Here is a 27,701-nt window from a genome sequence, read left to right on the forward strand (position 1 = left end):
CGTGAAAGACGGACAAACAAACAGACACACACCACACATTTTCCCATTTATAATATTAGTATGGAGTATGGATTAATTGTCTACCGGTAGCACGGCAAGGCAAGTCTCCGCGTGCGTCGTGATAGGGGGCAGTAATCCCGTAAAAGGCTTTGCCCAATAAGTACAACCACTTATAGGGCTTCTGGAGATTGACTTTTAAGTGAATTAGTTGTCTATTGGCGGTAGTATACATAAATATAAACATCAATTATGTACCTATACTATGCATATTGAATCATACTTTGTCTAGTTTCTCCACTATTCATTAACCCCCGACGCAAAAACGACGGGGTGTTATAAGTTTGACGTGTCTTTCTGTCTGTCTGTCTGCGTGTCTGTCTCTGTCGGTGGCATCGTAGCTTTTTCGATTTAGTTTTTTTTGTTTGAAAGCTGAATTAGTCGGTATTGTTCTTACACAAAAGAAATTTGCACTGTGAATTTAACAAGTTCGACTTGTTGCGGGTTTATCCGTTTGAAACAAAAGTATTTTAGTAAACGGAATAAATCACAATATTGATGATACACGTCGAATTTCAAGTTATTTTACAAAACAGATTTACCTATGTTAAATTTTGAATGTCAGACTCCGCTTCCTACAGTACGCTCGATAATTAATATGGTCTCCAGACACCTTCAGGCACTAAACCGGGAGTCATGGAGGATAAGGGGAGAGGCCTTTGCCCAGCAGTGGGACACCATTATAGACAAGTCCGTAAAATAGGAAGTTCGAAACGAGTGGCGATAAATTAAAACACGACCGAAGGGAGTGTTTTAAATCGAAACGAATTTCCTTTTCGCACGTGTATCGTACGACGTTTTTCAGTACAGAAGCCCTCCGAAGTATCGACCTGACATATAATGAACCACTTTCGCACTAGTGCGTAAAAGCACCATCAGCTGTACCTACTGAAATAGTACATTATGTGAAGCTACTCTTTTTATCATTCTGATTGATCCAACATGCGCTATTTATAGCCCCGACTAAAAAGGTATACCTACATGATCGAGTTATCCATCCAGTCCAAGTAAACACCTACCTACATTAGGCACGGCACTTAGTAGAAACGCCGTGGACCTTGAAAACTGCAGTGACAAAGACATTGCGAGTTCACCGGCTCGGCGGTTACAGCTCAGTTAGCATGTGGTGCAGGTGGTTGCTGGTCCCCTTTGTGTGGCAACCGGGACCCCATTCCGACGGTTACCTCCCCCACATGTCACTATTTGGGCCACTTTCAACCAATGGGTGCTTATTGTCGGTTGTTATAAGACGCTATACTCCAATTGCTAATTCGAGTCCAAAAAAACTACGACAGATACGTCAATGTCACAGCTGTCAATGTCACTTATGTCACTGTCAAAATACTTTTCAGGTTTCGCCAACCTTCTACATTCTTTATTTGGCACGTAAGAAATCCAAGAATACTTGATGATAAAATTGTGAAGAAAATTCGTTTTAGTTTTTTTGTTTTAATTCTCATACGTCAAATTAGTTCCACCCGTCGCCACTAATGATAAATGTTGGTAATTCGCATTATATTACGTGTATTTGTGACAATCAACATCACCTTCATTCACGTTGCTAATAATAATAAAACTTAAACCAGACAAATGTATGCACTAAAGATGCCCTGTCTCAGTCAGCTGCAATTTTTGCCAATGTTTATTAAATTAGTCATTAGAGTCTAACAACCCATTACCAATATTAGAATGTTATTGCTGAAAGGTTAGCACCTGAACTGGCTCTCAGAATGGTGCGTGGCGAAGTCAGGGGCTCACGAAAGGTATTTCCTTAGCGTATTGAACGAGTGCCCAATGTATCTCTGAGACTCCTCAGGAGATTTGGAACCATAAATTGAAGAACATTACTCAAACTTACTTACATACTTGCAAATACTCTCTTTAAGGTAAAACAATAGATCATTACATGTGCCATTTTTTATCTAAAAGGTTCATAAGTGTCGGTTGTCAATAAAGCGCTACTTGTATATTAACGTCTGTCTATCATATATCAGAGATGTAGTCTGTATATCTGTGTATCATACATAATAATAAATTCAAATATAGTTTGACAGACCATGGTGTCATGGCCGCTTCCAAAACAATGGCGGCCGTGGCAACCATAAAGCCCACTATACACTATTTCGCTGATTACCTAATTGTAAAATATATGTATAAAAACCGGCCAAGAGCGTGTCGGGCCACGCTCAGTGTAGGGTTCCGTAGTTTTCCGTATTTTTCTCAAAAACTACTGAACCTATCAAGTTCAAAACAATTTTCCTAGAAAGTCTTTATAAAGTTCTACTTTTGTGATTTTTTTCATATTTTTTAAACATATGGTTCAAAAGTTAGAGGGGGGGGACGCACTTTTTTTTCCTTTAGGAGCGATTATTTCCGAAAATATTAATATTATCAAAAAACGATGTTAGTAAACCCTTATTCATTTTTAAATACCTATCCAACAATATATCACATGTTGGGGTTGGAATGAAAAAAAATATCAGTCCCCACTTTACATGTAGGGGGGGTACCCTAATAAAACATTTTTCTCAAACATGCAATGAAATATTGTCTTTACGTTCCTTAAAATGGGCTGGGAAGTATCGCTTTTTGGGCGCAACAACTCGAGAGGACTGTAAAGGGATTTCATATTATTTTTTAGGCCTAGGCCTGCAAAGTAACTTTTTTTTTATAAAATATTGTCCTTTAGAGCATTTTTTTTTATTTCATTGTATGTTTGAGAAAAGCACTATACATGCCTCGGCGTGAAAACGGATTCCCGGCCTCGTATCCCTATCCGGCCTCGCTCGCACGCTCGCTCGGCCGTATATACCCACTTGGCCGGAAATCCTCAATTTCCCGGCCTCTGATGTAATGTACTATTTTTCCATTTTTTATTTTTGCACTTTGTTGGCGTGATTGATATACATATTGGTACCAAATTTCAGCTTTCTAGTGCTAACGGTTACTGAGATTATCCGCGGACGGACGGACGGACGGACGGACGGACGGACGGACCGACGGACGGACAGACAGACATGGCGAAACTATAAGGGTTCCTAGTTGACTACGGAACCCTAAAAATTGGTACAATATCTATATCATCAATAGTTTGTTCTATACCGCAAAATATAGCACCAAATGTTATTGATACCTGAAGTGATACAAGCGCAATACCAACTTTACAACTAAAAATCACGGAAAAAAAGAAAAAAATCGAGCGTCCTAGTATTTATGTAAATAATAAAAGACTATTAAATATATAAATCAAAGGATTGAAATAAATAATAAATAATTTATTTTGGCGTGTGTTTTTATAAAAAAAGGATTATACTATTTTACAAACATTTTATTGCAGTGGCAACATCGTAGTAGATTTTTTGGACTCGAATTAGCAATTATAGTTCCGTATAGTTCCAAATTCAAATTAACCTTATCGAGACCCGATTCTTCTGGTTGAAATCGTAACATTTTTTCGTAGAGCCGACTTACGCCACTTGAGGTTTACACGACATGGAACCTTTATTTTTTAGCGTGTAATGACATCTATTTACAAAAGTTGAACTATATAAAAGCACCAAACCAAACCAATAATTTGCCAGTGACTCAGTAGTGTAAGAGTATAAAGTATCTATTAAGGAACAGGTAAAGGTCCAGTAATTACTTGATCGTGCGTTGTCTAGTATTTACAATAATACCTAACATGTTAATATATCTTACATTATTCGCATTCCTATACACGTTGTATGCCTCTAAAGCCATCCATCGTGAATTGTCTGAACCGACATGTTATGTTCCACAGGTATGGCCGACTTAGTTAAGTCGTTGAGCAACTAATGCACGCTCATTAAGCTAGATGGCGCTAACAGGCACATAAAGTCTTTGAGATAAAGATTAGCATAACCATGACCTGCACCAACAAATGTTATTGGTACGAAGGAAAAGATATTTTGGGAATTTTTAAGTCTGAGAACTAACATTTAAATGGGAGTAGGTACATAAAGTGCACAATATTGGTCATTAAATACTCTAGAAACTTGAAGCGACTCTACTTATACAGCCATGAGAACAATTTTTAAGCATTGTTACATTTGTTACACGAAACATTGTGTAGATGTTTATGTCAAAAATCTTTGCACACACCCAAAGGCCTGTAAGAATAACTTAAGAATAAAATCCATTGAAATTGTGACCTCTTACCCGGGTATCTTCCCTTTGCTTTGGTTACTAACTACATAAGTATGCATTACGCTTTTAAATTTCGACTTCCCATCCCATGTCCTTGAAATTAGATGTACTCTAATCTAAGGTGGTTGGTCAGCGCAGCGGGCACCCCGTTCCGCTAGGTGCGCACGCGTCACGCGTCGCCAAACTTGTGCCCTACCTCCAGTTACAAAACGGCATAAGTCTCTTTAAACATCCTAGGAACTTGTCCCTTTATTTTAAACTGAAAATGTTGAACCCTCAGTCTTCCGCTCACCATTTCTGCCCACTACACACTTCATTTCGGAATCTAATTATCTACCATGACATTCTAAAGCATTATTTTCCCGGACGTCGGTATTTTGGACCTTCCTGTGTTTTTGAACTGATTTTGTGATCCTGATTTTTAGATAGTTTATAAACTCATCAGAAACAGGAAATAAGCACGCATCCGCCGTGACTTTAATTTCACCTATGCCTTCCTGTCACTTGTAACTATTATCTTTTATTAGCATTTGAAATGCTAATTAAGTCCTGAGATCACATGTGTTAAAAATATTACATTAATTACGAAATTCACGTGTAAGTAGCTATTACGAAAAAACATAAATATTCATGGGCGCCATGTTCAGTAACTGGACTAGATAACAACGAATCGTTACGTTTTGCGGAGGCAGTATGGTGACACAGGTGTAGCCATTGTTTACATGTCGTTCGAACACTTCTGAATGGTTCGGTTGGCTACCTCGCGAGCTGGGGAGGGAGGGAGGGGGGGAGGTGACCTGTCGCCCTCCCCCCGCGCCGCCGCACGCGCACCACTCCGAGCCAGCCAGTTGCTTGCTGCGCAGCCTCCAGTTTGTTTACATCGACAAATTGTGACGTCTTACCATTGTGATAACCTGTAATTACCTTGTATTGAGTGAATAAGTGGGATCGTTACTGGTGTGGCTCCGGAAAACCTTTGTTGGAGCTAAAGGTCGTGACACCGGGTTTGTTCAGCCATTTCCTTTTGTTAGACTACATTTGCATGAAATTTGCACCGAACCTGCGAATGCGGCAGCGGCAGAACGAGTAAGAGGTTACTGCATTTCAGTTTCCTTGGTAGTTTGCTAAAATAAACTTGATTTGGTTGAAATATACCTAAATAATGTCAAAAAATAACGTCCTAAAACTTTGCTTACCCTGACTCTACCTTAGCAAGAAATAAACAATACAGAATATAAAAAACTGTTTCCCCACTAACGAAATTGCCGTATTATTTGTTTTTGTTGTAGATATTTATAAAAACTTGTTAAAAAATCAGTTAAATGTTACAATAGTTGAACTCTCTGCTGGTCTGTTCAGTGTTGCATGACTGCACGCCAGTCCAATGCTCCTTCATTTGACCCTAACCTAATGAATATTGCTACATTACAAATTACAAAACATTATAAAACCATATGTAAAATAAACGAACATCTAGGGATGTGCTTTTATGTCCAGTTCTGCGTTCAAAATGCTCAATATAATGATTACGATACTTGATGATGATGAAGCTAAAATTCATCAAATAATGCGTGTAACATACGTGCGATAAGTTAAGAAAATGAAATCTCTTTTCTTGGCTTGGCATCCAATTGCAAGATCATTCTTGCTCATGTTCAGAATAAAATTGACTGACATACTGATACTGTACAATTACAACTTAGTTAAAAATCAAAGACTCCTCCGCGCGAATCCAGAAACGGTCTGATAATGCAAAGAATCCGATATTTCACATGATAACTTAGCTTTCAACGGTTTAATACAGATTTCTGCAAGTTATATTAAGGTTTGCCTGCTGTTATATTAAGCTGCCTTACGCTTCACGTCTGACAGAGTAGAATGTTTCGTGAAATGCCCAAAGAGCGCATCTCTACCACATGACACAAATATGAAAGAAAATACAAGTGATATTGGTGTCACTCCGCAAATCTAGCTGATACGGTACTTCTCGCCTGTCGATGCCTTTTCTCACTAATGAGTATCATTGCCACGGATACCGTGGCATTGTAGTTTGCAGAGCAACATAATGGCACTGGCACCGATCTAGATACCCATATCTCTCGCTAGAAAGCAACTTCGTGGGACCCTCGTTTACATTAGCCTTTTGTGGGAAACGGAGACATGTGAAACTTTCCTATAAATATGCTGTTTCACTACCGCCTCGTATCAAATTGATTTCCCTCCCTTGAATAGCAACTCCAGCGCTTTAATCGTCAATTGTTTCGTTTGTAACACTGAATACGACGATAACAGGTTTTCATATTGTGAATTGCTCCATTGTCTTTGCCGCACACAAGAGCTTGCAGAGACACTTGTATGTTAATACGCCATTAGTTTTAAATGTCGCATTAATTATTTGCGTTACTAGCAATGCAGTGATTACCATGATGCATCAGATATATCGAAGCTGGTAAGGCTGTCATAGATATCTGAACACGCCTCTGTCGTCAAGGCGTTAGAGTGCATGCTCGAAATTTTTTGAGCGCCTCTATAGCTCTAATAATATGTGATGGCGTTTATACATCGCTCTGGATCGGGGTGTGTCATTATGAGGTGCAATCATCAGACAATACCAAGCGCGGGCCGAACCGGTGATTAGCATAGCTGGATTTTAAACCGGCACCGCTCAGCCATTAGGGGAGCAACCACAGATCATATATTTAACTAGACACAGTAAACTTCCCTTGCGTATAATTTGCACTGAACTACTTAAAACGGTGCTATCGGTTATGTGGTTATGTGGTGTTTGACTCCCAATGCTATTGATCAGTACAAATTTTTGCACTACAAGTTAAACAAAGCACGTTCTCGTTGCCTTCGACATCTCGTCCTTATTTAGTTCTTAAGCAAAAGTTTGCGTGCAGCATTTTCAAGCGGACAGAGATGCAGGAATTCCAAGGGTTTGCCTGTAGGTAAACACGCGAGCTTTTAGCAAGCGTAAAGCGACGCAGATGATACTTGATCAGCTTGTACAACAGCTCCGAAATTAATGACGCTCATCATAGTCTTCATTTAAGTATTGAGGGTTGTTTTCGCCTATGGTCTGTGGAAATAACGTTTCGCGAGCCATGCCGCGCGTGCGGCGGTGCGCGCTATGCGTTAATGCCACCATTTTGCCGCCTAATGCGTTGCCGCGGCAATCATGATGCAAGCCCTTTAACTGCCTGGACAGACCCTCGCAGCTATTAAAGTAATCAAGGAAATAGTTGTAGTTTTAAGAAGAATATACCTACTGCCAGATTTATGGGCATACAACGCACATTCGCACAACTATTCAAGATAATAATCATGTTGAGTCTTTTTTCACTAAATGTGATTGTGAATAAATGTGATGCTGGTTTTTGTTCCACCAAATTCAGACGAAACATTAGGCAAACAGAAATAGATGGTTCATTATAAACTATTCAAAGTTTCAGCTGAAATTGGCAAATTACACTTTTTCTTTCACTCAACTTATACTACAGGAAATTTAACGAGCTTGCCGATCACTATCACTACGCTGCAGTTTCACTTTGAGCAAAATTTATAAGCCGTCGTCACCGAGTGCGGGACGAACACAAAACATTGACAGGAAACATACACCCAGGCTTTCTTTGTCCCACTTGTTCACTGACCATGGTGTGACATGTCCACTCTAATTAGTCACTTTATTTTTAGAAACAAAGTATTGTCATATCATATCATTGCCCGCCAACGGTACCCACTAATCTACATACAAGCGGCGATACCTACTTTCTATTTGCCTAATCTGCCAACTGATGTTGACACGGATAAAACGCCTATCAGCATTCGCTTTTAAAACTGCAAGTATAAAATGCTTGAAAATTCGAGTAACAACACCGAACCTAATCGCGCCTAGCTAATCAATTAAAATAAAGCGCACGGCTCCGCTCACTCCCTTCACTCCTTCGATGGTCATCTAAACCAAGATAAAGTGAACGCACTAATGAAGTAAGAAGCCTGCATGCGAGCGATGCATCAGCGTGAACATTACGTACATCACTCGAGTGCAGGCTCCGCGGCTGCGATATTCAAACGTGATAAAGCCGTTGCCGAGAATCCCGCGCGTTGCAATTTGATCGGATAGATAAAGCATGCAGGCATTGTACGCAGGTATATACGTCTAGTCGGTGACGGGCGAGGGGGGCGTGTGATAACGATGGCTGCGATAACGGCGCGGCGGAGAGCGCGCCGGTCGCTCGCCCGCGGCAGACACCAATTTTTCAACACTTTTTGCGCGTCTAACTGCAAGTGCTAGCGGTATATCGTGGTGCGCAGTGTCATAGTGTGGAGCGACCTAACATGTACTATATGATTTAAGCAGTTCCGCAGAAGCCGTAGGCCAATGCGGACACGTTCTCGGCAATTACCCTTAATTGGTAGATTAACAAATTGACATAACTTTTGCTTTCTGGCCTCGTCATCGTCTCGGCAGTCGCATAGTGTTAATGTGTTTTCGGCGTTGAGTAAACATTTTAGTGACGTTCCCACTTTTCACTTACAATTTCTGATAAAGTAAACATTACTAGTGAAACGGAATCAAAACAGTGATGAGTCAGTGATTTAAGTGCGTGAGTTAAGATGAAGGATTCGGCAGCGCGCTGCGAGGACGTGGCGGACAAGCTGGTGCGGCTGTTCGGGTGGCGGCAGACCTACCCGGTGCAGAAACTGCAGAGGAACATACTGCCGAAGGCCAATGAAGCGGTAAGATTTTAACCAACAAAGAAAACATACAGTCGCATTCCTGAACTCCTTTTGAGATTTAGAAGGCGGTTAATAATTAGTAAAATTACAGACCATTCTAACATTGCAAAATCTAAATAAAGCAATGTTGCACAGTAACCTACTGTTGAAAATTAATATACACAGTCACATTATTTGAAAGTGACCAATTGCAATAAAGATTCTTACCAGACTCAAAACATTTCTCAAAGGGCTGATTCAACCAAACAAGTTACAAATACATAAGTAGATTATAGTTCGACCGAAGCAGGTCTAAGACCATTATACCAAATACCGATGTCCATCTAAGGTAAATACCAAAACAGACACCGTTACGTACTTGCCTCAACCTCAAGATATAATTATGCATAAATTATGCAAATAATTGACTATTTATACTACCATATGACTCTTTTAGGTTAAGGACACATCACCTAACAAGACAGATGCAAATACAATTTTGAGTCATTTAAAAATACTTTATAGGTATTAGATTTTTCTTCACTTCATATTATTTTTTAATAAAAACAGTACCATACTACCTATACAGCTAAATAGATTAGTTATATAAATAGTTATGTTAGGACATTAACCCAAGTAAATATAGGTACTATCGTATCGGGTTTCGAATCCCGGCCAGAAATTAAGTTTTTGTTTTTTGTTTTTGTATTTATAAGGTCACCAGATAAATATAGGTACTAAGGCCAGCGGATAAACTTGGCGAAAAAAAGTGTGATACTATACAGCACGACCACGGATGATTTTATTAATTCTGTTGCGGTACAAATTCACGAAAAAAAAATGTATTTTTTTGTACTTACGTTTAAAAAAAGTACCCTTATGGTTTTGGAGTTTCGACATAGACTGGCACGACCACACTATATTTATGTTTAATTTGATGGTAAATGAATGTTAACAAGTGTTTTGAAATTGTACTATGTAAATTACTTCAAAAACTTGCCAGGGAGTACCTATCTAGCACAACCACAATCCATGTCGAAACTCCGAAACCATGTGGGTACTTTTTATAAAAAGGTAAGTACAGAAAAGTACATTTTTTTTCGTGAATTTGTACCACAACAGAAATTAAAAAAATCATTAAAAGTGTGGTCGTGCCAGGGAGTACCTACCTAGCACGACCACGGGCCCTATGTCGAAACTCCGAAACCATAAGGGTACATTTTTTTTAAACATAAGTACAAAAAAGTACATTTTTTTTCGTGAATTTGTACCGCAACAGAATTAATAAAATCATCCGTGGTTGTGCTGTATAGTATCACACGAATAAAACGGTTTCTGTGGGTAACTAGGCGCAAAATAAATCTAACAAACATTTTTGCAATGATTTGTCATCCCAACATGTGAAGTTCAAGTTATAATATCATTTGGTTAGCATTTTGAGCTTATCGTAGGACTCAATCAATCTGTGTAAGAAAGAATGTCCTATAATATTTATTTATTTGGTTTTAAAGATAAAACCCCCATAACTATTCCTAAAAATTATCAGGAACTATGTGTGTCTGTGTGCTACTACTGCTACTTATTAAAGATCCAAGAAAAATGTGATCTGCAGGATTTTGACAGACATCCAAAATGTCTACTTCCTGCCTACTAACAAATAAGAATCGCAAGGTTATTGTATTTGCATTGCTAATAAGTACTGTATCCTGAGATCTCAACAACGACATTGATTGTACGTACTCACGAAAAGAAACTACCAACAAGAACTCTTTCCGTCACTTCGCTTGAAAGATTTATCGCTTCTGTTACCTAGAAAGAAACAAAACATCAATATTAATAACAATCAAGGAAGATGCGCTTCCGAAGTTAGTCTGGTAAACGAGGAACTTTAGAACAACAATGGGTCATGATCATGAATGAGTTATTTCATGTTTATTGTGCATGTTTAAAAATGGTTCGAAATATTGCCAGAACATCTACAACATATTTGAGTGTTGTACCTACATTTGTATACACACTGGCAAACACTATAACATTGCCATTATTCATTCATAGCAATTTTGTCCAGGAACAGTTGAAGAAAAGAAGTAAATAATGATCCGTAAACGACATCAAATGAAATTACCTACCTATTTACTTAATTCGAATTGCGATAAAACATTGAATTAAAAACTTTCAAGTTGTAACTCGAAGTAAAATTTGTAAAATTACAAAATAATATATTTAGGTCAGCACTGACTTTGTTACAGTAAATACAATTTGTATATGTCGTCGTCATAGTTACACATTTGTGTAAAAAACTTCGTTGACTAGGGTACGCAAGAGTCAATACGTCAGTTTCAGTTCCCATTGTCGGCTTCACTTTCTCGCCCTGATCCGAAAGTGTTGGAAAGCACAGCATTAATTCAACTACATCGCAATTATATGCCCGTGCCATATACACTACACGCGAGCGGGCGTTGAACTTACATTATTCAGATTACTTTTTTGTTAAAGCAACATTGGTTTTCCTTAAATGGTCGAGGTATCTGTGTGGTAACATTGTGCATATTTTGTTGCATCACTATCTAAACTGACCTAACTCACTATGGTAATTTTAGGCGCCTATTGTCACATCCATGTCTAAGGTGACTTTCAGGGAGTCAGGGTTTTCGTTGTCTTGGGTATCACAATAATTTATTTCGACTTTTTTATACTTCCGTAGGTAGGTACGGCTCTTTTAAGAGTAAAATTTTAAAATAGTGTATTTAATCCTTAGTACAGACAAATTTCAGAAGTCGTAAATGACATATCACACAAGTGACAATAGAGAAATGGTCATCATCATCCTCCTTGCGTTATCCCGGCATTTGCCACGGCTCATGGGAGCCTGGACTGCGCTAATCGCTTTGACAATAGAAAAGTGGTATAGTTCATAATATAAAAGTATAGTTACTTTCTGGACTAGCGGTTACATGTAGATCATACACATAATATGCATTAGGTATCACGAGCTGTAATAGTTATTTGTTATACAAGGGGGCAAAGTTGTATTTTAACGCCGAGTGTGGAATTGAAAAACGAGCAAGTGAAAGGATTCTATAGTTGAACCACGAGCGAAGCGAGTGGTTCGAGAATAGAATCCTGAACTTGCGAGTTTTTTAACACACGAGAAGTAAAATACATTTGCACCCGAGTGTAACACAAAACTTTTCCCCTCACTAATAGCGAGGAAACTACAACGCAAAAAATGTGTTTATCACTGCTTCCAGTAGTCCCACAGGTGGTAAATCATCTTTATTACTAGATTCACCTACTTTTATCGATTTTAAAGCAGTTAATTTGACTTTATTCAAGGTCAAATTACTTTACCCACTAGTGGATAAAATGCGTTTTTACCCGCTGGTATTAAAGGACAAAACACGTGTTTCCGAGCTAGTGAGGGGAAAAATGATTTATTGCGGAATCGTAAATTGTAATGCCTACATAGTAAGTACACCGAATAACTTATTGCTTTTAACAGTTTTTATGTAATGTAACCGCTGTCATTATAAAGTAGCCGGTTAATGCATTTAGTGAATATTTCCTATTATTAAAATGTCACCGTCCACCTATATTCCGGTGTAATTAATGAGAGGAGAACCATATTACATTTCATTCACTTAACTAAAAGGTTATATAATTAAATCGTGACGAGGTAATAGTAATTACTTCAACCTTGAGGTAATCTTCCACATTCCTTACTGATATGCTGGCCCACCTACTCAAAAAGAATCTTAATAGGTTTGGAGGTGAAAATGATGATTTGATGCTTTAGATGCAAGTCGAAAATGGTTACATCTACGGAGTTTATGACTATGTATATTAGCATATTCTCTGGTCTGAGGTGTATCGGTGTAGTGGTGGTGTGAGGTCTCTTTTTTGACATTAGAGAGTAGCAATGTTTGCGAGTAGATTCAAGTCTGATTGATACCAAAAGCGTCATTCAGAGCCATACAATACCTATACAAGTCGTCATTGTGCAGCGTGCAGTGTACGTAGTACGTACACACACAAAACTTTTCAATTTCCGCTGTCTCTATTACTCTATTATCTGTCCTGTCCGTGTCTGTGTCATCACACTGCAGTAGGTACTTACCTGGGTTCCCTAGATTCTACAACTTTAAACTGATTTAAATATGTAAGTGGTATAAGAGATAAAATTTATGAATCAAAATAATTTTAACAGAAAATTCGACAACTAAAAATATCTGCTATTCTAATTTGTTTTAGTATGTTATCTTTATCTATTTATCTAAATACCACTGTAGCGATAAACATCATCATCTTTTAGATTAAGTACGAGTACAAGATTTAGTTTATCTTCCGATAATTGTAGAACCTTCTCACGGTTATCGACTTATAGCACTTAAGATTCAATAATCGCACATACCATTGTTATTTAATAATGGGATTTATCTTTATCATCTGTATGATAAGTTTATCATTAGAATTTACCATGTTTTAATGGACATTGTTTGTAATTCAACACTTATCATTAAAAACTAGTAGGTACTCGGTCCAGCGTTACGGACATAGAGCATACTCTATATAAGTTAGCTCAGACCCAGTTTTGTTGAACTATATCACCTAGATTCTTGGAAAGATATATGAGGATTCTTACCAAAATAAAATTTGTGGTCAAGAAGTTGTATTGACTTGCCTTCTCTCGACACAGAGTCAAAACATTAAAAGCTCGGAAACACATGAGCGTTTTGAGAGCGTAATAGGCGGAGCTTTAGCGGAGCGCAATGATAGCGGTGCGCCGGACGAACGCTGGCGTTGCGCCCAGCGGACGCCGGCGGGAATTAACTAACGAGCGCGGATTGCGAGCGGAGCTACACTAACAAAACGCTTTATGTGTGGCGGAGGCTTGAGGATGTTAGTTTTGATAATGTGATCCATGTAAGTATCCTTTACCTGATGTCCTGATGTGATAAAATTAACGTCATCTAACTGAGCACATTTAAGGTAGGTTTATTGTTAAATTTATTTGTCTTTTTACGGAATAATACTGTCGGTATCGTTCATTTGAATGTGCCACTAAAAGCTATTAAACGAATGTCTACTACCGTTTATATGCAATTCCATAATTTTAACGGTTTGTTTTGCCGTTTGGTTTCTCGGCAATGCCCTCGTTTATCTACGCCTCGCGCTTTCTGATTGAAAATGTTATTTCCTTAATCTGTCATTGCTTTCACGCAGCGTTTATTTTATGTAATAGCATTTGGATCTCAATCTATTTGTACAAAATCTGGTTAGTACATGCAAGAGAAGCCTTGTAAACAGCTAAGTATATTAGAAGGCTTTTGTGGGCAGGACATCAAGATTACACAAGTACACGCGGTGTCTAATCTACACATCAGAAGGTTTTTGAGCCTCTTCGAATTTACTCTTCAATTGGATCCAAAACTCAATAAGGTTGAGATATTTATGCCTTATGTTAATCGATCAATAATTAATTGTTATTGTATGTATGTGTGAATTCTGTCTTCTTTGAGAGAGTTTTACAAATGTTATATGAGAAATCTCATGCACCTGTTGGTCATAGACTTCGGTTTCCGCATTTGGCCGATGGCTCCTACTTATAAATATCAGACCATTGTGAGTCGAAACTCTGTCCAACGTCTTCATTACCTTTCATTTATAGTAGATACTTAGATAGAGCCGTTTCATGTTTACGTTTCGCATGCTTCACAAACCTTGGATTGGAGAAAAAACTACAGCAATCGTTTATTTGTATGTATTATGCGATCTTTCTAATGCCGGCTCGACTTCAGTCATGATCGAAACGCGCGCGACGACGGCCGAGCTGCGGTGCGTTCAGATTTCGAGGCTCGCGTAAAATGAAGTTGGTTTGCGAAAGTAGTTTGAAAATTACAGAAACGTGTGAGACTTTTTGGGGTTTTTCGAAGAATGGATTTGCGGTGAAAAGTGTTGTATATGTTTATTTAGGAAACTGATGTTAATGTGTGATGTGATGATCATTCTTTTGATGGATTTTTCAATTAATATTTATACAGGCATTCCAATCTTCAATTACCTAGTTGACTTAATTTTTGCAATTGATAGGTATAAGGTGTATTAAAAAGTTACATTTCACCTTGACAGTTATTATCCAGCTGATGCTCGTCAAGCTCTAGTGACTCTAAAAACCGTTTTGCAACGTGAGAGGCGCACTCGGCTGCATTAGCCATACAACCGATATTTGCATAACAATTTCACGTCAAACGGCCTTAAGGCAAGACTCAACAGCATACTTGCTGAAACAAATACATGTGACAGAGATTGATTGTATATACTACCTTGTAGAGATCGTGGGAGCTATTACTAAAATAACTAAAAACAGGCTCTTGTTTAAAGTTACAATCACATCTGTGTCCTACATTGAGATAAAAAAAGTACAACCATCTGTTGTGAGCGGGTAATTTGTCATATTAGGCGACAGATCTGTTATTAGATAGATTGTACCTACATGTTCAGAGTTCTTATTATAAAACAGTTTTTTTATTCGCTATTGCTACCTCTATTATTCTGAGTAGACTGAGTAGCGGTATGGTTTGCCACCAACCGCTAGCCAGTAGGTAGATTTATTCTAATAGAATTGGACTAAATTATGGTTTACAATATCTCTGAGTAGGTCCACCTTTCTTTACCTCTTAATCCAATTTTGATCAAGAACACAGTATAAGGTTCACTTTCCAGTCTTTCCACCATATTACTTAGAGTATCTTATTCCTATTTAATCCGTAAACCTAATAACAATCTAATTTGAAATTTGTGTCAATACATCAACACTGGGTACACATATTAGGGTAGGCACCTAGGCACCCAACCGAATATTTAAGAGAACTCCCCGAGTATTTGATAACCATAAAGCCACTGATTTCCAAGTTAAGCACAATGCATACTTTGCATAATCGGTCCTTATTGCATTGCAACTGGATCAATAAGGGTAACCAGTTAGTATTGACGCACGGCCACCTTATCATTCAACACATAGCTCTGCCCATAACTGCATTTCCGCCGCCTCGCCTGCTTAAGGTGTGGATGTGGACAAATTGGAGCCCTTGAATAAACATTACTTAACTGATTACTTGAGTTATTTTTAAATGACGTACAAAAAAGGAGGTTTATGATAGTTACTATAGATAAGTTCTTTAAGGACGCTTTTAGATTAGGAACTCTGAACCTACTCGATTAGTCTAAACTCTTTCATGAATAAAAATTTTGTTGAAAACGTCGCTCAAAAGTCTCTGAGATCAGACCATGATGATGAAATATGTGCAAAAGATAGATTTGCATTCGCGTTAGAAAATAGATTTTCCTACACTTTGGAATGTAATATTGGGTTAAAAATACTGGGTAAAATAAGTTAATGTAATAGCGGAAGTGAGCATATGTCCGAAGATGGTTCCGAGAAAGCACGGCATCGCGTGCGCCCGCGCATCTGCTGCAGCGGAATGGACGCCTTCTCGGAATGGCATCTCATATTGCATGAAACAACCTGACCATATGAAGATCGTATGTCTATTCCTTAAGGTTTATTAATTGATAATTTATCCGAGTATACGGTGGGACATATCGTGTTAGTGGTTTGTTCATGTTAATGCCGCTGTGAACACTAGACGACATTAACTTTTTTGTAGAAAACTTGCCTAAGATTTATTACATGTAGGTTTCAGGTACAGTTGGATGCTTAATCAAATCCTAAAAAGCGATGTTAGATTTTTTGTAATAAATAGGTATTGCCGGTTTCTGAGCACCTTTGACCATGAATGGCATAATGTGCAATTAACCTTACGACAAGTGTATAATATTAGCCATTATTGAATCAGTTCTTTCAAGAGTAGCATCTGTTCGGAACGATTGACATGGGGCGGTGAAGCGTGAAGGACGAGGTCTAATCTGCATCGGTTACCTATTCAATAGTATTTAGGATGTAGGTTGTTTCCGACTTTTAAGGTTCATTTAGAGGGCGTGCGAACTCGCATGCGACTGATCAAATGCTGCATAGTATTGAAACTCGCGTGCGAGATCTCGGACCGTCTAAATCAGCTATAAAGACCTAACAGCTTAGGCGATAAAATCTAACGTATAATAATCTTGTCGATATAATCTCTTGATGAAACGAATGATTACCCAACACGCATTAACAGATTCAATGATGTGCCCGTTTCACGGCTTTGTGCAAAGTGAGTGAAAACGCGTAGACTACGCAAGTGTTATTCTCTGGGTGTGGTGAAGTGTGGAGTGGACGATGTGATGCAGGAGCTGGGTGGGCCCGTGCCGCCGCCGCGGTTCAAGAAGTTGGCCCGGCTGGCTGCGGCGAGGGAGCGTGATAAACGCAGGACTGTCACTTGGGTAGGAATTAGTATACTTATTACTTTATTGGCCGGAACATCAGTGTGCCTAGGTCACGGGTTTAACTAGCCTACAGTACAGATCGGAATTCTCACGTATGAGCGATACAGTTGAGTTCGCCACAAAACGTTAGCATTTGCACTTGTCTGCGGGCTCAGGTGAAAGAAAAACCAACGTTAATAATATAAGTGACGTGTCGTTTGCTCATGTTTCGGATACCGGCCGGTGCTCTTTACGTTGAAAGGAAACATTTCCTCAGTTTCCTGTTATTCAAAGTTTCCTGTTGTTTCTAAACGCTGTTAGTCAAAGGTTCTGATTATATGTGCACTTAGCTTAATAGTATATTACTACAGAGGCCGGGACAAATGGGGTTGCCGGCCGAAGACATATAGAGGATAGGTCTGAGGCGGGCAACCCCATTTCCCGCCGAGGTATGTATAGTGCTTTTCTCAAACATGGTATGAAATAAATAAAGTCTACTGAAAATAGTAACTTTGGATGGCTGTATCTCCTAAACGGTGCGTCGTAGCGCAAAAATAATCGAATTTTCGTTCCCCTTTAGTACCCCGTATACGCCTATAAAAAACAAAAAAATTAAAAAAAAAACGAAAAAATTTTTTTTTGTATGAAAACGCACCCAAAATCAAATATTGTCTAGGGCCCGTACCAGTTGCAGTCGGCACGTCTATAAAGCCCCTTATAGTTTTTGGATGTTATGTCACAATTATCTGTGTTTGGAAATTAAAAAAGAAGACTTTGCCGGCCTTGGCCTGCAAGGTTTGTATGAAATTCCATTATCTATCAATCGTCCTAGCCGCACCTGCAACGTCATACTTCGCTGCCAATTATAAGGCACATAACATCAATATTTCATACCATATTTGAGAAAAAACTCTAGTAGGTAATAGGTGGATAAGTCAGTACATATATACTTATATTACATGAAAGACAAAGTCTTTAATTGAATTTCTATCAAGATCTCTCCGCTTTTGTGATATCACGGGTGAATGGCTTCGCACAAAACATCATCGACGCTTCATGTTCAATTCAATCCATACATCGCAGATAGATGTTTTCCGCCTTTAAAGATCTTTCGCGATCTCTGACGAACGGACAAAGGCTGACAAGTGAGACAAAACGATCCGAGCTTGACACAATGCGAGCCCGCATTCACTGCTCTGAATAGGCAGGTGCGTGGGAACGTTCCCGTTCCTGTTTACTAATGAATCGGAATTCGCAAACAGATAAACGTACACGTGGCCGTGGGTACACATGTCAAGAATTTATCTACGTACAGTCACGGACTTTAATTGTTGAGCCACTTCTAGCTCATTTTATACTGGAACGTCTTAGCTTAACTATGCTTAACTATGAGATGTCCAGTATAAAGTGAGCTAGAAGTGGATCAACAATTAAAGTCCGTGACCGTACCTACCTTCATACGAATAACGTGCGAGAACTCGCATGCGAGTTTTATTGCATACATTGCGGTATTTGACGGTGCGCTGAATTGTATGTATAATCTCAAAAGTCCGCAATGTATTTCAATTTGCATGCGAGTTTGCACGCTGTCTGAATAAGCCTTAATAGTTTTAAAACCTGATAAATGACAGGAACAGCGGATTCCTAACCAGTGCATATAGTATTTCCGATACAGTGTTTGTGGGAAAAATTTATATATAGCTGAAATAGATGGAGCTATGCGTGACCTTAATACATTTGATATAATGTACGTTGACTTGCCTGAGTGACAGATCATAGTGTTGTTACTTTACTACTTGTGTTCGGCAGTAAAGGCAAGCGTTTAATAAGAATAATAAGTCCGTAATCGTGGTGAAAGATTGTCAATGTTAAATTCCTCAATCAATTTTATTATTTTTGAGAGCAGTGGTACATCAATAGATGTCACAACAATTCCTACAATTCATACCCTACTCAGTGAGTGTAATTCAACTGCCAATGTTAATTTTGCATTGCTGTTTTAATTCGCAGTCGCCGTTATGTGGTGATTGCACTAGCAGCACGCGATGTCATGCCGAGTGTGTAATGATAGGCAATAATAGGTAATCCTCTCGCTGAGAGATTAACGGTGTCTTATATTATCCAATTGGATGACGATAACTGGGACAGATTAAAACGCGATTTTAGTTAAGAGAACATTACATTATATGTAGAGGTATGTATACTACATACAGGCTTTTATAAGTAGGCGTTTTCACAGTAAAACAGCCGCTTGCAGAATTGTTACCGTTTGATTGAGAAGAAAATTTATTTCCCACAAATACATTTAATACAAAACATTCCCACCGAAGACCCCTCTCGTATTATGAGAAAGTTTTGAAACAGAGAAAACACGCGTGGAACGATGGCAGGTGGCTTAAAACTACCTCTTCTACCTCATTTTGAGACCACGTCTATAACAGACCAAAGGCAATTCAACAAAACTGCCATCATCGAGCAAAATCGTTTTTTTTATTTATGTAGACTTTTTGTGTGCCTATTCAAATCTTTTGTAATGGAACCAGATCAAATAGACAGTTGTTACGAGACTTGTACAAAACTTGTATGTGACCCTCAGCTAACCGGCGTTCTTTTTCTGTTTCCCCCAGGGCCCCGAAACATGGGTGGGAGTGCGAGCGCTGCGCGCCAGCTCCGGCGGCATCCTGGACCCGGACGACCGCGTGCGCGACGTGGCCGACGACCGCGAGACGCTCACCGCCGAGTGCGCGGCGCAGGCGCCGGCGCCGCGGGCGGCGCAGGCCGACGGCGCCAGCGGCTCCAGCGCGGGCACCGCATCCCCGGACATGTTCCGAGTGAGTACTCCCGCCACCACACTGGCTACTCGACTCTATGGCTGCCAGCGTGCTGTTCTACACAATTGGCGGACGACCGCGAGACGCTCACCGCCGAGTGCGCGGCGCAGGGGGCACCGCGTCCCCGGACATGTTAGAGACTCAATTCTACTACTATACGCTAGGGTTCTCCTCATAACTTTGACGTGACATGGTGGACGGGGGAAATTAGGGGGACATAAAATGTCCTTCACGCTTACATTCTATGCTATGGTATTGGCTACGTGCACGACAATTACGCCCACTACCATGTGAACTTGAAGTGGAAAATGTCAAAAAATTACATGTAAATAATCATATATTTTAACGATTTTTCGTTAATTTTAAATAAATCGAATAACAAGAGCTACTATTTCAAGTGTAATTTAGGTAGATCGATTACAAAGACATGGATATAATAATTAAAATCAGTTTCCAAAGCATTACTCGCGGTATAAACTTCCAACCCCAGACCACAGAAAGAGGCAATAAATTGGTGCGGGCAGGGCATATAAGTAATGGTAGAAGTTCTACGAGCGAGTGATATGGTATTCTCTAAACCTCCGTCCCGTTAATGCCATATAAAACAAGTCTAAACGTAAGTACGTTACGTAGTCATGTCCGCGGCCGCAGAAATATCCGACACGGGCCTATTCCCAGGCCAGCCCTGAATCTTTAAGCATAATCTTTTACGGTAGGAAAAATACTAACAGCGTATTGAACAATATTAGGTAAACAAAGCTTAAATATAATTTATTATAATATCTTGTTTTGACATATCACTTACTTTTTCTCTTCACGGTAGCTATTCCATTTAGTTCTTTGATCCAATTTCCAGTGTGCTCCAAGAAACGCATAGAACGTGCAACGACTATTTATGCCATTATTTTTACAATTAACAACAAAACAACATTGATGCCCCATATCAAACATTACACATTGTATTATATTTTATGAGTTTTGATAGATGACAACCACAATCAGTGTCGATTTTGACCACCGCAAGCACTGCGATCGCTTTGCTTACCCCCTCCATGCACTTTGCACGAAGCCAATAGTTTTCGGGCCCTCTAAATATTGGTACCTATCATTTGGGATTTGCTGGAGTAATAACACCGTGCTTGCTGTATAGAATAGACTACCTCTTGATTGCGCAGAATCGGTGTCTCAGGCTAGCAAGGCTAAAAAGTTTCTTAATAGGGGAAAACGATCAAAAGAACTAAATACCCGCCCTTACCGCAAGACTATAAACAATAGAAATTCCCTAGAGCGTGTGCGTGCTGCAAATACTTGCATAATACAATTAAGCTTAGGTACCTATCCACACTCTACAATAAGTACTTACCTACAGTAGGCACCTCGCCGGCTATGAGGGTTTTTATTTTTTATGGAGAGGAATGTTAAACCACTGAATAGGTGTTGTACCTAATACCTATTCGTGTCAAGAAACCTTGCAAAAAGACCCGAGAGTTAACGCATTCACTGCCGGGTGTGGCTTATGAACCAACTTGTATGACGTTCATCGCATTACAATATTCTGGAAAACTAAAAGAACGCGTAAGAAAGTTTGTTCACATTTCTTTGAAGAATCTTAATAGACTACAGTACAGTCTGATGAACCATTAAAAAATAAAATAAACGTTCGCGCCTTCATTAAATTTGCCATTCTAGTGATTCTAGGGACGGAAACAGCTTTACCCGTGGGCTTTACAAACTTTAATATGGATAGAAAAAAAAATTGGCTATGAATAAATAATGGAAAACGCACTAGGCATTTACGCTGACGTTTCGAAAACTTCGGAAATAAAATTAATCACACTACTTTTACCAGAATTCGTAAAAATATTTCTTAATAATTTATTTATTATGTTGTTTACTAACTCGGTTAATTTCAATGATGAATTATTATTTACAATATTTACCAATATCATTAACTACCGGTGCGTTTAAAAACACAGTGCGTGTGACAAGTCTGGCTGTATACGGTAGTACCATTGCTCCCTCTTATTTAGACAAAAAAATATGGCGGGAACAGGAGTAGACGCGCCAACCGCGCCAACCCCTGAAAAATTTTCAGGTTGGAACTTGTTTCTTCGCTGTCTAGCTTATTTATTTGGTTATCGACATCGTCAACTCAATACGTGTCATGTCAGCACACAGGAAGAAATTCCGGTCATCTTTTTGCTGTGAATTAAATATGGGTTTGTGTTATTCCGATTGCGCTGGTGGGCGACGGCCGAAAGCGGTGAGTTTTAAAATATTGTGATCCAAAATTGGTTTAATTTATAAAATCTACACTTTTATGTTTTGCAAAAGTTTGTCTCCTTCCCATTTATTATTATATCTCAATTCCGTTTATTCTTATGAGTATCTATTGAAATATTTAAAGAATTTCATTCAAAATAATGTTTTCTTTTCTATAGGTATTTTGTATTTATTGACTTAGGTAATCTTTGATGAATTTGATGATATTATCTATGACTATTCTATTCTTATGACTATCTTTGTACAATAAAGTGCTGCACGCTGGTGGCAACGCGGTAAGAACGTGCGACTTTCAATCCGGAGGTAGCGGGTTCGAACCCTGGCTCGTACCAATGAGTTTTTCGGAACTTATGTGCGAAATGTCATTTGATATTTGCCAGTTGCTTTTCGGTGAAGGAAAACATCGTGAGGAAACCGGACTAACTCCAATAAGGCCTAGTTACCCTTTGAATTGGAAGGTCAGATGGCAGTCGCTTTCGTTTCGTAAAACTAGTGTCTACGCCCAACCTTGGGATTAGTTGTCACAGCGGACCCCAGGCTCCCATCAGCCGTGGTAAATGGCGGGATAACGTAAGGACGATGATAATGATTAAATATCTATGACTATTTTAGGTTGAGTATAACTATGTTTCATACCAATATAATGCCAATATACTTATCAGAAATGACTACCTATTTAAATACCTATTATCACGTATTCGGCGTAGTAATGAATCAGCCGTCGGCCTAGTGAGTAAACCTGTAGATAACGGAAAGTAGGCTAACTGGATTATAGTCGCAGGCACGCAGTCGACCGTTTGTAAGCTTATAAGTTACTTTTGCCGGTTAGGTACCCAATCCGTAGTTTTATTTATTTGAATTTACAGTATTTTTGGCGTCATCCATATATTACGTCACAGCGTAAGTCCGTTTTCACATTACCTATCCGATCTGATATCGGATGTCGGAAGGATTTCAATGGAAAAAATCCAAGATGGCGCCTGTAATGTATCGGAATATCGGTCCGACATCCGATATCGGATCGGATAATGTGAAAACGCACTAAGGGACTTCATACTAAATCCATTCCATGTTAAAGGGATACAAAAAAGCGTGAAATGGGGGGGGTCCAAAAATTTGAAATTGTGAGTGACGTAATATGTGGACGGCTCCTTTGCCTATCAATGCGACAACGCGCAACGTCTCGCGGGTGAGATACTGTCGCGCTCATCCAGTGCTATACTTAGTTACGTAAAGAAACAAAATACGTGCCATGATCAATAGTAATTTTATCTGCCAAATCGCTCTTGCATGTCAGAATATTCAAGGTATAGAGAGAACGTAGGTACAGTCAGCAAAGAAAAAACAGGTCCTCTGCAATTAACGTCTGTAAAGAACTTCTTACAATCATTGACCTGCAGTACTCTACAGTAACTATTTAAGCGAAACATACGTAGTACGTAGTAGGACTGTAGGTAGGACAGTAACTATTTAAGCGAAACACAAGATATAAATTTTTTTGACGACCGGTCTGGCGCAGTCGGTAGTGACCCTGCCTTGCTACGCCGCGGTTCCGGCGGGTTCGAATCCCGGTAAGGGCATTTATTTGTGTGATGGGCACAGATATTTGTTCCTGAGTCATGGATGTTTTCTATATATATAAGTATTTATATATATTATATACAGAGTGGGGCCTGTAACAAAAGCGAAGAACTGAACTGTAGGCTATTCTCCTTATACTGATCAACATTTGTTCAGTGATTTTTAAAAATTATGAAGTCTTTAAATTTTTAATTTTTCATACAAAATAAATATTAGCTTCAATGTACGCCATTATTGTTGTCATTGACGTTGTCTGTCACACTTTAGACTTAACAGAATTCGCAATACATTACCTCTTAGAAGAAACTTTCAAAATCAAAATACAAGTTATTTTTAAAAGTCACCGAACAAATGTTGATCAGTATAAGGAGAATAGCCTAGAGTTCAATTCTTCGCCTTTGTTACAGGCCCCACTCTGTATATCGTTGTCTGGGTACCCACAACACAAGCCTTCTTGAGCTTACCGTGGGCCTCAGTCAATCTGTGTAAGAATGTCCTATAATATTTATAATTTTTAATAAATGAGATAGGTATAGCGTTGCGTTGCTACAATATTAGGTACTTTCTCGGCAAGTAGGTAAGCATAAGCATATAATGTCGTGGTCAATTTACTCTTCTAAAATTGTATGAAGTCACTGTAGGCACTAATTTACACAATTAAACACTAAATTGTTCTAAGTCAAAATAATTAAATTGAAACATTAATCAATCTGGCACTTTGATGTCTATTTATGCTGTCACTCACTACCTACGCTAAAGTAAAGTAAACATCTATTGTTTCTTAATTAACGTAATGTCAGGGTAAAGTAGGCATGTTCTTGGTTATGACATTCATTCATAATATATTATGACAGCGCTTCTCCAAAGAAAAACGCATCTTTAAATTTTGCGGCATTTGAACCTATTCATTGACTGAAGGAGATAGATACTGACCTTACCTATCACTCAAACGAATATCCGTACCGCACCTATATCGATAACATTTTCTGTGTAGTAGGTGTAGGTACAGTCAACCAATTTGATTCCTAGGCCACTCTAGAACCATGTCGCAATGAATCAATTTGTGACATTTTACATGACAAATCTTTTATGACATGTTTATGACATGCGCAATGCATGTCATATTGACATCTCGACTTGCGAACATGTGTCAACGATAATGAATAGGAAAGGTTGAGGAAAGGAGTTTGCTTTTTTTAAATTATGAATAAGCTTACTCTTGGCCACATACTAACCTAAGGCAAAGACGGCCTACGATGGAGTGAGCTCGCCCAGAAGATGCCTGTTCCTATTCAAGTGTTCACCCTTGATTTGACGGTTGCCAGGTTATATGACCTCGGAAATATAGCCGCCGATAAGGAATTCAACTCCTTGGCAGTGCGCAGAAGAGAAGCAAAGCTTGCTTGTGTATCAATCAATTATTTTATTAAATATCGAAATGGAAATTTACTTTTATGTGAAAACTTCACTGAAACAGGCCACGGGAGACTGCTGACCATTTTAAGTAGGTAAAAAAAATTCTCAATTCGCAATAATATTTATTCAAGTATAATTTTCTGGATAAATTAACTTCAATATTCCGTAGTATCTATGATGTTTTTGTAGAAGCTTAAAAAGATTTTAGAGAAATAAATACTTTAATTACTCAAAAACAGACAGGATTAGGTATACACTAACAAAAACAGAATTTCAACAAACTATGCAAACGTTTTAATATTGTAAATATTTATCACAAATGAATCGAAGCACAATAACGCGTAAATACACCCTCACTTTGCATTACGTTAAGAAGTCGCTTGTGCATCGAGCCCACTAAATCCGTGCAAATGTCTAAGGCCCGCAGTGACTCCCAAACTTGTTGACAATGTTCTGTTAGAGCAGCCCGAGACCTCTCATTTGATTTTCATTTTGCCACATTTGTTGCAAACTCGAGGCACCTTATCTTGCGGATAGAAGTTTAGGACAGTTGGCAGCATGATTTGTTCCAAAATATCCAGATAATCTGTTGCATTTGATCGAGGTGGCATATCAGCAAATTCACCTGCCAGACTCGTTCAGCCCCATAGATTTACACTGACGCAGCCTGACCCGTGGTTAGGAACAACGTGATCTTCGGTGTAACGAGTGTTGTCGTATCGCCACAAGTGCAGACGACCTGTGTCACTAGATTGGAAGGTTTTCTCATGTGAAAATATAACATTCGTCCAATCGAAGTCCAGATACTCCCGAGCGAAAGCTAATCTGACGTCTTTGTGTCAATTCTTCGCATAGTGCCTGTGATGGAACCCCAAAGAATGCAAACGTTTTCTAATGGTTTCAACACAGACATTAAATTGATCAGCAAAATATTTGGTGAAATAAAATCATAATGTATGAATAAATTGATGACAGAATGTTAACAATGTTGACGTCAATTGTCACTGTCTGTCATTACTTCTTTTTCTGTTCATGTCATGGAGCAAAATCATTAACAAACTCTTTTCTTTTATTTCATGTTATGATCGGAAAGCTGATAATCGTTTGACACGTTATTTTGACGTTATTCCTATCATTCTATCAACTATCTAGTACTTATTGCGACAAAGTTCTATAGTGGCCTAGGAATCAAATTGGTTGACTGTACCTACCTATGTAGGTACATTTCCGTAAGGTGGTTCCTGAAATTTTACCTATTTAGTAGTTTCCATTTCCTGCATATTTACCTATTTTGTAAAGAAAAGTTCAGGGACGAAAAAAAGAAGATGCGCGGCGTCAAATGATACGACTCTCTAACTAGGTACCTAGATTTAATCGTCCGTTGGACGACAGTCGGTTTTGGCTCACAATAAAACTACATTTTCTGACTCAGCATACTAAACTTGGTGTCGATCACGTCATCTTCACATTTCCTTTTACACTGTCACCTCATAGGTTAAGAAAGAGCAGTAAATCTTCAGAGTTGCTCTTAGTTTATTTCTCTAGCGATTTGTATGCACAGTCAACTGTAGTCACTGTAGAACTATATCACAGTGACGTTATAAATCAGATTGTCAGAAATCTCCTAAAGCTCGGCCACACATGCGCGTTTTGCTAGCGTAGGCGGAGCGGTAGCGGAGCGTCAGCGGAGCGCAACGATAGCGGTGCGCCGGCGGTAACTAAAGAGCGCGGATTGCGCTCCGCTAACGCTCCGCTGACGCTATGCTATCAAAACGCTTTATGTGTGGCGGAGGCTTTACTGCTTGTCATTTTCACATGGTTGTAGAGTGGCCTAGGGTTCCAATTGGTTGACTGTACCTAGTGATTTACGTGCACTTATTGCAACGCCTCAAGCGCATGTACGAGTTCATTTGTCATATGCAAATCCGTGTAGTTATGTGAAATGGCTCTCGGGTATTTTTGTCACGACAGGCTATGAGGTATTCATGAGTTTCTTATGGTAAATAGGCTATTTCTGAGTTTGCACTGATGCTCTGAGATTATATGCAGGATAATGTTTTCCTTAATTAGCATCAGGTGTAGTGTAGGTGTAGGTACCTAAACAATTTTGGTATTTTTTACAAATTAACTAAATTGCATATGCAAATTGCGTAGTCTCTGGGTATCTGAAAGTTATTGTTAGTCTTGATGTTATCCTTGGTTCGCTTCATATGCTTCACAGAATAATTACAGAGTTACAGTACGCCCCAGTTACTGAGTACTGTGCCAATATTGAGCAGT

The 27,701-nt window shown here is 38.9% G+C and overlaps 1 protein-coding gene across 6 annotated transcripts in view; it reads left to right on the top strand.

The window, feature by feature from the left end:
- The window catches only part of LOC125227891 (partitioning defective 3 homolog), a 69,806-nt gene that overhangs the window by 17,800 nt on the left and 24,305 nt on the right, over positions 1-27,701 (top strand). The window contains exons 1-3 of one of the 6 annotated variants that reach the window (XM_048132282.1): positions 5,098-5,228; positions 8,699-8,967; positions 19,938-20,141. In XM_048132282.1, coding sequence (XP_047988239.1) covers positions 8,845-8,967; positions 19,938-20,141 — 327 coding nt within the window. In that variant the 5' untranslated portion in view covers positions 5,098-5,228; positions 8,699-8,844. Of the gene's footprint in view, positions 1-5,097; positions 5,229-8,336; positions 8,968-17,143; positions 17,329-19,937; positions 20,142-27,701 lie in introns of those variants that run through there. The other 5 variants (XM_048132283.1, XM_048132287.1, XR_007177236.1 and 2 more) reach the window with 5 other exon arrangements.

Source organism: Leguminivora glycinivorella, chromosome 7 (genome assembly GCF_023078275.1).
Source record: "Leguminivora glycinivorella isolate SPB_JAAS2020 chromosome 7, LegGlyc_1.1, whole genome shotgun sequence".
Classification (NCBI taxonomy): domain Eukaryota; kingdom Metazoa; phylum Arthropoda; class Insecta; order Lepidoptera; family Tortricidae; genus Leguminivora; species Leguminivora glycinivorella.